At 47.4% G+C, this 12241-nt stretch overlaps 1 protein-coding gene and 1 long non-coding RNA gene across 6 annotated transcripts in view; one reads left to right on the top strand and one right to left on the bottom strand.

Annotated features, from left to right (window-relative positions):
* The window catches only part of FAM193A (family with sequence similarity 193 member A), a 165302-nt gene that overhangs the window by 86516 nt on the left and 66545 nt on the right, over window positions 1–12241 (top strand). For 3 of the 5 annotated variants that reach the window (XM_038533229.1, XM_038533226.1, XM_038533227.1), the window contains exons 3-5: window positions 4381–4538; window positions 5281–5448; window positions 8656–8890. In XM_038533229.1, the coding sequence (XP_038389157.1) occupies window positions 4381–4538; window positions 5281–5448; window positions 8656–8890 (561 nt within the window). The remainder of the gene's footprint in view (window positions 1–4380; window positions 4539–5280; window positions 5449–8655; window positions 8891–12241) is intronic. The other 2 variants (XM_038533228.1, XM_038533230.1) reach the window with 1 other exon arrangement.
* LOC119871231 lies at window positions 3993–10775 on the bottom strand. The gene is made up of 3 exons (XR_005357168.1): window positions 10447–10775; window positions 5485–9159; window positions 3993–4736 (listed from the first exon to the last, which is right to left on the bottom strand). It is a non-coding gene; the product is annotated as an uncharacterized LOC119871231 (long non-coding RNA).

Below are 12241 nucleotides of genomic sequence, written 5' to 3'. Positions count from 1 at the left end.
TACTGTTTCCTTCTTTTCCTTAGGATTAAGTGAATTTTTTCTTTTTCTTTTTCTTTTCTTTTTTTTTTTTTTTTTTTTTTTTTTTAAGTAGGCTCCACACCCAGCATGGAGCCCAACACGGGGCTTGAACTCACGATCCTGAGATCAGGACCTGAGCTGAGATCAAGAGTCAGTTAATGACTGAGCCACCCAGGCGCCTCTTGAATATTTTTTTATTCTATTTTGCCTCCTCTTGGCTTATTAACTATCTCACTTTGTTTCATTATTTTTAGTGGTTCTAGAATTCACAATACATATCTTCAAATTTGCAACTTCTACTTTCAAGGAATATTATATACTTAATATGTAGTATTAAGGGCCTTAAAATATTGCACTCTGAGTTCCACCAGTTGGGTAGTTGTCTGTTTTTCTCATATACATTACAGACTTTGCCATACATTTTTATTTTTGCTTTAAATAGTTAATTATCTTTTTTAAAGACTTTTAAAATGAGCAAGGTCCTTGCCCCCCACTTTTTGGGTTGGTGCTCATCACTCCTGCATGTAGCTCCATTTGTTTTTGATTCCTCTTCTGCCTCAAGGACTGCTTGTAACAGTTTTTATAGTACAGGGAAGCTTCTGTTTGAGAGCTTTTCTTTTGCTTTCATTTTAAAAAGTTATTTTTTTTTTAAAGATTTATTTATTTATTCATGATAGACATAGAGAGAGAGAAAGAGGCAGAGACACAGGAGGAGGGAGAAGCAGGCTCCATGCACCGGGAGCCCGACGTGGGATTCGATCCCGGGTCTCCAGGATCGCGCCCTGGGCCAAAGGCAGGCGCCAAACCGCTGCGCCACCCAGGGACCCCTTAAAAAGTTATTTTTGTTTAAAATTCTTTGGTCATTTCTTTGCTGGCTTCCCCGGTTTCTGTTGAAAGCATGTTGTCATGCTTGTCTCTGCTCCTGTGCATAGAAGGGATGTTTTCCTCTGCCTGCTTCTCAGATTTGTACTTCATTGTTACTTCTCAGTCCTTTTTAATATGTCTTGGTGTGGTTGCTTTCTGTTTATTGTGCTTTGGTTTAGAGGAGTTTTTAAGATATTCGAGTTACAGTCTCATCAAATATGGGAAATTTTTAACTATTTCTTTATATAATCTTTTTTTCTGAGACACCATTACCCACATGTTAGACTTTTTAGAAATGCTTTATTTTTTTGTCTTGTTTCTTGCTGTGCCTCACATTTGAATTTTTTATTGTTTCAGATTTAATACTCTACTGTAAGATATATTTTTCATCCCTAGAAGTTCCATTTGCTACTGTTTATACATCTTCACTTTCTCTCCTCTCGTGTTTATGTTTTCCTCTACTTTCTGACACATAGAGTTTATAATCACCAGTTTCCGATTCTTATCCATTGGTTGCTTCATTTTTGTTATTTTAAGATCTGTTTCTGGGCAGCCCCGGTGGCACAGCTGTTTAGCGCCGCCTGCAGCCCAGGGCATGATCCTGGAGACCCGGGATCGAGTCCCGCGTTGGGCTCTCTGCGTGGAGCCTGCTTCTCCCTCTGCCTGTGTCTCTGCCTCTCTCTCTCTCTCTCTCTCTCTCTCTCTCTGCATCTCTATGAATAAATAAATACTTAAAAAAAAAAAAAAGATCTGTTTCTATTGATTGGTTTCCCTCATGGTTATGTGTTGTATTTTCCTTCTTGGTTTTGTCATTGGATGCTGGACAATGTGTATTTTACATTGTTGAGTGCTGGGTTTTGTTATATTCTTTTAATTGTGTTAGACTTGGACAGAACAAAATAAAGTTAAATCTGTATAAGATGAGTACTAGAAGGTGACACATTTAAGGATGTACTATGTAGTCATCATGGGCTATTTTAAAGGGCTTCATTTCATCCCTTGTCACCAGGAAATGTTACTTTCCAGGTTCTTGGTTGCTGTTCTGAGTCTGTCCTGTGTGTCAGGCAGCATTGTTGGTGCTAGTGTACAGCGGTGAGCAGGACAGAAAGGGTCCTGCTCTTGTGGAACTGATCTTCCAGTGATGAAGACAGGTAAAAACAAAACAACAAAGAACAAGGGAAACACCAGGATTTCATGTAGCAGTTTGTGAATAAAAGATTAACAGGAGTGACTAAGGTCAGTCATTTGAACAGGGGCACTTTGGCACCAAGAACCGACTGTTAACTAGTAACAGAAGATCAGCTGCGCAGATCTGGGAAGAGAACACTAGAGTCCAGACATGGGCAACCGGGGAGCCCCCACTATCAGGCCGGGTCAGCTGTAGGAGAGGACTTCAGGCTGGACACCCTTGAGAGAGGCTCTCTGGGTAGCAGAACAGCTATTGAGAAGCTGCAGGCCAGGCCTGACAGGCTGTCACGGGAGTGGGTGTGCTCAGTCCTGCTCCAGCCCAAATGACCAGTCGCTGCCACCTCTGTGATGTTCCTCCAGCGCCCCCTGCCGGCCAGGCCCCTGCATGGTGTGCCACTGGCCAAGCAGCTATGTTTGCTGGGTGCTTTGTTGGTGCACACAGCAGGGCAAAGAAGGGTGGATGTGGGGCAGAGAGGCAGGAATGCTGCTACCTGGCTCCACCCGACTCCCTGCTGAGGTGTGACTGAGAATTCTGTCAGCCTGTCAGGCCGTTCACAGATTGAGTGGATTAGTAATCAAAGACTCAGTGAAAGAAAAGCTTTTAAATGTGTCCTAGAAAACCTTGAATACGGGTAAGAAGTTTAGAATCTGCTTCTAAGTAGCATGGAAGGTTCTGTGCAGGAGAGTGACAGGGTCTTACTTTCACCACCACTCTGGCTGCTGCTTGCAAAAGGGCTGTGGGTGTAGATGGAAATGGTGGACTGGCTGGGAGCAGTGGAGGGAGAAGGAGTGAGCTGTGCATCTGCTGAGCATGGGAGTCGCATGGGCAGCCTTGCTGTCTGATTTGAGGGGGCTGGAGGAGAGATGAATCCTCCTTTGTGCAGTGCACTGACCTGCTGCTCTTGGGGGACAGCCTGGTTCTGCCAGCGCTGCTTTCAGACCTGTCGAGCCCTTCTAGTCGCTGTGGGTATTAGAATCCTCTCACTTTCAGGTGCTCTGGTCCCATTTACCGAAAACCTGAATGCCACCGTTCTAAGGGCCTTCGTGGATCACCAAGGGCATGTCATGGGGTGGAGGGGCAGTGGTGCTTATCTTGCTTCCTTGGCCCTCCCAACTCTGCCTGGCTGGAGAAGGGGCTTTGGGCCAGAGTTCTTCAGGGGAGGTCTCCTTTCCGGGCTGTCTGTGAGTTCTCTTTGGTGACCAAGGCCCAGGGTCCTAACAGGTGTCCCACAGGTGAATGCCTCTTGCTTATAAGAGGCCCTCCTTTAGGTTTTCCTAGACCTCAGTGGGGAATTTGCACCAGACTGTCTGCCATGGAAGGAGGTGTGACACCTCCCACCCCTGCTCTGCCCCCTGGTGTAATTCTGGGACATACTCACCCAGCAGGAACTTTTTCAGGTGAAGCTGTTAGCTGACGCAAGCCCCCTGCCCCCAGCCTGCCATGTAATAGAGGCTGCTCCCTCCCGTGTCCATGTGCCCAAACTCCCAGGGGGCCCCTGACAGGCCTGGTTTCCCTGTGCTTCATCTAATAGGCGGCTGGGGTGGTGCCACAGGTGTCCAACCCCTCTGTACAAGCACCCGGCAGACGCCGCAGCCTCTCAGGTCTGGTCTCTGTTCTGTTTGTGTGTGTGCACTCCCTTCAGGGGCTGCTCCCCTGGCTCTGCCCTTCTACTTAGGCTGTTGGAGCGATGGCTTGGGGCTAGCTACCCTGTTAGTACCCTTTCTTCACCACGGGGATCATCTGTTCTAGGACTGGAGCCCACACGTCTGTGTTGTAATAATAGAGTCCCTCTCAGGTCCTGTCACTGAGGGACAAGATGCCAGTTGGGTGGGTGTGGGGTCATGTCCCAAGACAGGAGAAACCAAGATCGGAGGGGGGTTGGGTGGGTGAGGGCAAAGATTGTATTTATGTTACCTGTAATGGCTGTTGATGAGACCTTCTAGGGGCTTTTGGGTCCAGTCATGAGGGTTGGAGCTGGCATGAGTGTTGGGGCGTCACTTGGAGGAGGCGCCCACTGCGCTGATTGTTGCATGTGCTGATTAGGACCCTGGTAGAGGAGCTGCTCTTTTCTAAAGCATGAAAGAAACTTACTGTCTTCATGAGATTATGGTAGAACTATCCGAAGGTAAAAAATAATTGGTTGGAAACAAAATTCTTGAATGTCCCAAGAGAAAGTTATGCTGATGATGTCATTGGAGATCTTGTCAGTGTCTAGGTTTAAATTTATTTCTAAAAGGTATTTTTCTGACATGTTAATAAATTTGTACCTTGAACATTTGAATATAGTTTATTCTGTTCTCTTTTTAAAGCAGGGCCAAGACTTTCTTCTTCACTCCCCTCTTGGTGGGTCCCAGCCGGAGGCAGGCGGCGGGAGGCTAGCCCTCGGCGCACAGACACTGCCCTCAGCGGGGCTGGGCACTGCCCCCTCGGATGCCACGTGCGCCTGTGAGGCCTGCAGCGAGCGCAGGTACCAGTGTTGCCCGCGGGATGGATGGGAGCAGGGCCACTCTGACATGCTCTGGAGCTGGAACAGGAAAGGAGCCATTTCCATAAAGACAGCAGGCATTTGAGCCATCCCTGAGTCTGAGGAGCCTGGTGGTCACGCAGAAGAACAAGATGGATGTGGATCTTTGGTTCCCTACCCATGAGGGCTGGCAGGACCAAGCTAGTATTCAGGGAAAGGAGGCAGAGCGAAGTCATTAGAATCTGAGGCTGGTCTGCTGGAGAGAGAGCTGCCTCTTCCCTGGGAGGCTGAGCAGACTGGCACTGCAGTGGCTGCAGGGCAGAAGGGAAGAGAAGCTGGGACTTGGGGGCTCTGCGCTCAAGTCATCACAGGAGCTGGTGCAGCCAAGTGGGGAGCAGGGGCTTTGTGGGGAATGAGAGCTGCCTACTGGGCACCCCGAGATGGAGGAGACCATCAGCATTCCCGACAGGAGATGCTAGGTGTGCTTCTTCTTGTTGTGTGAGGAGGGTCTATACTCTCCTGGAGATGGGGGTCTGGGGGACCGGACAGCTGCAGGCACCTGGAGCTTGTGCTGGTCATCAGGCCTCCCTGTGGCCATAGCAGATGGGAGCCAGCTCCAGGAGCTGAACAAGGTGGAGGGTGCTGGTGGGAGTCTGTCCCCCATCCCCTCAGGCTGTCTGGAGGGTGAAGGGTGACCCAGACTGTCCACTAACCCTGACCTCCTTGCTCTTGTGCCGTCTCACAGAGAGATTTCGGCAGAGACGGACCGGGAACCTCAGCAGCTGCAGAACTATTGGTCAGAAGTGCGCTACATGGTCCGCTGCATTTACCGCCAGGCGGGGACCCCACTGGCCGACGACCAAGACCAGAGTCTCGTGCCCGACAAGGAGGGGGTGAAGGAGCTCGTGGATAGGTACACGTTGCCCCCTGCGTCATGTCCCTTCCTCACCTGCTGCCCAGGAAGCCTCCCCTCTGCTTGGGGTGGGCTTTCCTTTCAGGATCCAGTAAGCTCGGCTCCACTTGCTCAGCCCCAGCTGCACGGCCAGTCTTCAGCAGAGGGATTGCCAAAAGCAAGCCCTCTGGGTAGAGTTTCAAATTCTAATTCTGATGAAATGCTAATTGCCTTTTTAATAAAATGAATCGACATGTTTCTCTCATTTCTTAGTGTAACAGACTGTAACACAACTTTCCAATCTTTACAGTGCTAGGGATGATGCTAAGCACTCTCTCAGGCAATCAACCCAAGGAGGACAGGCAGTTATCCCATTAGGGGGCAAGAAAGCCTGACCTTCTGAAAGGTCAGGTAGTTTGAGAACGTGCATGTAGTGTGAGTGCAGAGCCAGCTGTAGCCAAGCCTGTCTGTGTGGGTGTTTCTCAGCGAGGAGTGGCTTACAGCTGAGTGTCTGTTCTCCAGCAGACACCTTGTGCCCAGTGACAATACAGAAGTTGAGATGCGCATCATTTTTATTCTTCTTTAGAATTTGTAACATCTTTTTCCCTCTTTTTTGAGTGTTCCAAATAAAAGGAACGCATTTGAGCTAGACATTTCAAGGGTCAATTCTCCTTTTGGTTTGTTTTTCTCACGTTTTGAATGGGGGTTTTAGAAACTGTTGTTTTCTGTACAGCACAGTTTATCCTGGAGCAAGGAGTAGTGCTTGGCCGTGGGTCCTCTTAACAGGTGGATGAATCAAGCCAGTGTGTTTGGGACTTGACTGGTAAACCCCCAGTGTTACAGGATATGGCTCCGGGTGGTAGGTGTCTGTTCTGGAAGTTAGGTTTCCTAGTGTGTGTGAGGAAGAAACATGGGGCCTGCCATTCAGGCATATGACTTCATAGACTACCAATGCTTAGGAAGCTACTGGAGTCAAATAAGCAGTCGAAGGAAAGCACTTGGCAGACACTAGTACCCATGAGAGCTGTTATGGCAGAGGGTAAAGGTGGTAATGGGAATTGCTGAGGTTTGGGAAACAGCATCACCCTGTTAGTGAAATACGCTGTTAAGAATGTGGAAATGTTACACCTTTAGCTGAAAGTGTGCCTGTATCAGATATGCTGCACTTTCCCTTGTCCTTGCATCCAAGAGTGCTGTTGTCTTTGTCGTTTGTGGGCTGATAGACATCAGGAGAGGGATGTTTGTAAAGCCCGTTTCTGGAAGTCTGTACAACTGGTGATGATAATCCTTGCCTCCTCTTTGTGGCCCTCTGTGTCCCACACGGTCCTGCTGTATGCTGCCCTCAGACCATTCATCACTGCGTTCCAGCTGTGCTAGCTTCCCGCCGTTCCTCTGCTGGCCACACTTGCTCCTGCTGCAGGGCCTTCAAATTTGCTCTTCTCTTCTTTCTGCAGTGTTCTTCCTTTCTCAGGGTTGTTTTTTCTCCCTTCCATTGTTCACATTACCTTTCAGAGTCACCTTCTCAAGAGGCCACCCTCTCTAAGACCCCGGGGGGCCTCCCTGCCATCACTGTTTATCCCTTTTGCCTTCTTTTTTATTATGTTCCTGCCATTACCCAGAATTCCATCATCCACTTGCATATGCCATAAGCATCATGAGAGTGGAGAGTTTGTTTCCTTAGCTTCTTCACTGCTGTGGCTTTGCCATCTTAGAATAGCCTTTAGCGCACATACAATGGTTTTTGTTGAATGTATATGTGAATGAGCCACCATAGCATCTTTTAGCATGTTCCTGCCTCTTGGTCATACGACTTTTTAAAAAATCTACTTGCAAAAGTACCACATGGCCATTTCATTGCAAAAGTACCACATGGCCATTTCATTAAATTTCTAAGATACAGAAATGGGCAAAGAAATAAAAAATAAAATGGATGTTTAATTGGCCATGCTAAGAGGCATCCAGTCTACTGGAAAGTTTGGTTGTTTCTCTGTCATTTGAGTCTTCTGTGGCATTCCTTTAACAGATGAAATGCATTCTGTTTCACAGGGTAGTTGGGATTCTTAACACTAAAAAACTGATAGATCTTTCTGAAATGTACTGAACCCAGTGGAAATTCCATAAGTCTTTCTGTTTTCTGGCCACGTTGTGTGGAAGGCTTCCTATGCCCTATTGCTAGGTTTTAGTCCCCTCTTGTTTTTATAACAAGGGGGTGCGCTAGCATAAAACTGGACTAGATGGCACTATCCATTCTTTTCTCTTGACCAGATGTGGTGCCCTGAAGGTAAAAGGATCCAGGAACTATGGAAAATCTAGGAACCATAGCTTGATAGGTTTCACCACTCATGTCTGATAAAGTGCTAGCCTTGGGTGCTTTTTCCTGATGGCTCCTCACAGCTGGGTCCTGTCCTCGCCCCAGTGGTCTTGGGTCTGTCTGCAGGCCAGTGCCAGTTTCAAGTGCCCAGTTAGAAGTAGCTGCCACTTTAGTAGATTAGTTCCAGGTTAGGAAAAACATTCATAAAAATGTTAATTGCTATTGTGGCCCTGGTGGAAAGGCACATATTAATTTTTTCCCTTCTCTTCAATTTAGAGATTTTATTTTATATATTTTCATTGTTTTTTTGGTGGGATAACTGAAAAAGAGACATATTGCTTCTACGGTTTCCTCTGATTATAAAAATAATACAAGCCCATTTGGACTATATATTGAATTCCTAGGAAGAAGGACAGAACAGTCTACTCTAGTCTTCCAAGCCAGGTACCACCTGTGCTGGAATCGTTGCTTTTCACCTAACATACGGGCATTGAAAATGAATTGTTTTCAGTCTCCTGTGTTTTTAATGGTCCTGTGGTTGAGAAAGTACCTTCTTCTCAAGACAGCTGCTGAGGTCCTGGTGTGGACACTCTGCCACCTGCTGGCCGTGTGAGTTCCAGTGTTTTACCCAGCCCATGTGGACTTTGGGGTTCAGCTGAATGATTAACTCAGTGATTACCTGAGTTGGTACATGTGAGACACAATGCTAGTACAGAGTAAGTTTGGTGTAAATACTGAGCTTTGTCAGCTGATGCGCTGTGTTGAGCAGGGTGATGGCACCTCTCACAGGTTGTTGAGAAGATGGTGCTTGTTGCTATTGTTGGATGGGTGCCTGCAGCTTGCTGGCAGAGCAGTTCCACAGAGGGCTATGTGTGGGTGGGTCCCAGGTGAGTGGTGATGCTGTCTTCTCTGTGCAGGCTCTGTGAGAGGGACCCCTACCAGCTGTACCAGCGATTGGAGCAACAAGCTAGGGAGTACGTGCTGGAGATGAAGGTCCGACTCCTCCGGCAGCTGTCGGCAGCATCTAAAGTGAAAGCGCCGTCTGCCCTGCAGGGCCCTCCACAGGCACACCAGTTCATCTCTCTCCTCCTCGAGGAGTATGGCGCCCTCTGCCAGGCGGCACGCACAATCAGCACCTTCCTTGGCACACTGGTAAGAGAGAAAGCCACCTTCCTCCAGTTCTGTCGGGCAGAAGTCTAGTGGATGACTGTGGTCGCATGAGGTGATGCTGAGGCTTGTGTGTGGTGGGTCTTGTGCACCGTCATGGGCACCCCCTTTGCGGCGTTCAGGCATGAAGGAGAGAACCTGAATCCTCTCTCCCCGCTTTCTCTTCTCTCTGGACTTTGCGGTGGGATGAAAGTTTTGCATGGACTGATATCTGGGTGACACATCATGGGAATACAGTGTGGAGATCTTGAGGCCTAGGGAGTGAAAGAGGGGGACAACATGAAGTGAAGACCCATGTGTGAGTTAATAGGGAGAAAAGAGAGAGATGGCTTCTGTCTTAAGCTGTTAGCTCTGTTGTCGGTGTGCACACGGGCTTGCTCACAGTCCTTGATCCCACAATCCAGCCCTGGGTTGACAATGGGTTCACAGAGTCAGGTCAGCACCCCACTGGTAGTCCTACTGAAGGAGACAAGCAAGTGTGTCCTCATGGGTCTCTGACCACTTCACAAGGTAAGTTAGCATATGTGGGTAGGAGGCAGCATGTCGTAGAAGCATGGCCACTGGAAACCAGCCAAGCTGGGGATTGGAACCCTCAGGCAACCTCACCAGCCGGTGCAGCTGCTGTTTTCAGGGAGGCCATGCTCCCCAAGAAATCCGTCATTCATGCTTTCCAACTGCTAGAGAAATACTGATTTGCCAATAGTCTGTGGAGTTGTCATTACCTGAATTTTGTTACTAAATGATATTTCATTGGGCTGGTTTTGGGTACTTTCTTACTGGTAAAACTACGTTTTGAAACAAATACAGTAACCATTATTTCCTGAGATTTTAAATACAATGGTCTTTATGTGATTCTAAAATTGATAGACCTCCTGCTAGGAAAATTTCTAGACGTCCAATTTTGCAAGTAGTTTTGGGCCTGGGGCTCATGGACTTCCTCGGGCATCCCTGCAGTAGATCTTGCCATTTCGGTAAGTGACTCTGACAGCCTCCAGGAGAGCGTGCATTGTGAGAAAAGGAGCTGCTGAGTCAGGAGGGACTACTGTCTGTGCTTCAAGATGAGATTCTTGGATTGAATGCCCACCGAGCAGGGCCAGGCAGGCCTCCGGTGCCTCAGTCCTTCATGTCACATCTCACACAGCTCTCCTTCTTCTGCCTCGACTTACTGAAAGTACCCATTCCTCAGCACCACCTCCTCTGGGACAGCACCCTTGGACCTTCCTGAGTCTGCTGGGAGAGAAGCTCGCCAAGGTGTGAAGAGTGTCACTCTGCTCCCTGAACCTCGTGCAGAGCAGTGAAGAGCGCTACCACTGTGCCCTGGATGGTGCTTAAGCCCAGGCCCTCTGCAGGCAGTTAGAGGGGAAACACAGTTTTGAAGCAAACAGAGATTGATTTGGACCCTGCTTATTGGAGCAAATTCTTAGCAATTTACCTAGAAATATTTTCTTATGGTTTGGAAAAAAACTCGTAAATGCTCAGAACAAAATATAGTTGTTTGATCAGTGATTTATGTCACTTTCACTATACGCAGAGGTACTCACTTTGGTTTCCAGTGGTACAGCAGACGAGGCACCCTGAACTCTTCCTTCCTTCAAGGGAAACGACGGAATTATCAGATAACATAAACTGGATAAAAGCTTTTACAACATATTGCTGAGGTGGCATGAAAGGCAAGAAGCCTTGGGGGTGAAAAACAAACCGAAAGCTGGAATTCTGAGAAATTGGTGCGCTCCAAAGCCAACATTCACTCCAAGAACTTCTGACCCTGAGAGACACAGGAGGTACAGCCCGAATCCCACCCTGGGTGGCATCGGCACGCAGTTTTGGGCCACAGATGGCCACCTCCTTGGTGTGAGGGTGAAGGGGAGGCCCTGGCACTGGACAGACAGCAGGGGCGTGGGCCCATTGTGATCTTGGGGTGGGCGGAGGCGAGGTACCGCCACCCAGAAATTTTGTCATTATAAGCCACTGCCCCCTAGGTTTGTAGTTTCAACAAGTGCTATTGGTGGGGTGTGAAAACCTCCCAGGCCCACATGTCATTTTACAGTGGTCAAGACTGTCAGTGAGTCAGGCAGTGCACAGATGCTGGGCTGGACATCATCTTAGGTACCAAGGTACCCTGTCAGGCCACAGAAACTAACCATGATTTCTTGTTACTGACTTACACTCAGTCTGTATAGAAATTTCCTTAAAAGGGCAGCCCGGGTGGCTCAGCGGTTTAGCACCGCCTGCAGCCCAGGGCGTGATCCTGGAGACCCGGGATCTAGTCCCACATCGGGCTCTCTGCATGGTGCCTGCTTCTCCCCCTGCCTGTGTCTCTGCCTCTCTCTCTCTCTCTCTGAATAAATTTTTTAAAAAAAATAAAAAAAAAAAAGAAATTTCCTTAAAAGTCTCTCTTATGGTTGGAGTGTTCACATGAGGATCCAACAAGATTGACAAAATTATAACAATATCCTTTTAGGCCCACGCAGTGATCTTTGTGGTATACAGGGTTAACAGAGCTAAGTTAAAATGCAGTTAAACTCAGGGTCTCAGGACAGTAGTTCTCAGCATTTTTGGACTTAGGGTCCTTTCAGCTTAGAAACTGAGGACTCAGAAGGGCTCTGGCGCTTGTAGATTTTATCTATCAATATTTGCTGCATTGAAATTAAAAAAGAAACTTAAAACTATGTATTAAATCGCTTATAGAATAATAAACCCATCACATAACACAAATAGCACATATTTTTAAATAAAGAACCATTTCCCCCAATATATTTAGTAACAAGAGGAGCATCATTTACATTTTTGCAAATCTTAGTTTCTGTATCCATAGAGGACACATAGATTCTCCTAACTGCTCTGCACTCACACTGTTGTCGTAGGGTGCTTTGGCTGAAGTTCTTGAAGAAAATTTTGCCTCACACAGATTTGTATTTGGAATAGAGAGGAATATCTTAATAGTCTTTTCAGCCATTCTTCTCTGAGAGTACAGCAAAGCCTGAGTGCTTCTTAACATTTGGTTGCAGTGTAGAATCTGAAAGCATGTCCCTGAGCTGACCACACTCTGTTACATCAGAACCAGTGGTGCAGCCAGCCCATGCTTGGAATGGATCTGCCCACACATGTTTTTCGAGCATCATACATTGGTCATTTGGGATATACTGGTTCACCAAGTAATTTAGTGCAGACCTTCCTGATGATATTCAGTAGAAAAAAGGACCTTTGTTACTGTCACCACTGATCCTCATCAGAATGGAGAAGCTTTAAGGCCACAGTGGCAGATGCAAGTTTTCCAAAGTTCTAAGTTTTGCTTAGATCTTATATTGGCCATAAATCATATCATTTGTTTTCCTT

This window comes from Canis lupus, chromosome 3 (assembly GCF_011100685.1).
Source record: "Canis lupus familiaris isolate Mischka breed German Shepherd chromosome 3, alternate assembly UU_Cfam_GSD_1.0, whole genome shotgun sequence".
NCBI lineage: Eukaryota > Metazoa > Chordata > Mammalia > Carnivora > Canidae > Canis > Canis lupus.
This window is presented reverse-complemented; position numbering and strand designations above follow the sequence as displayed.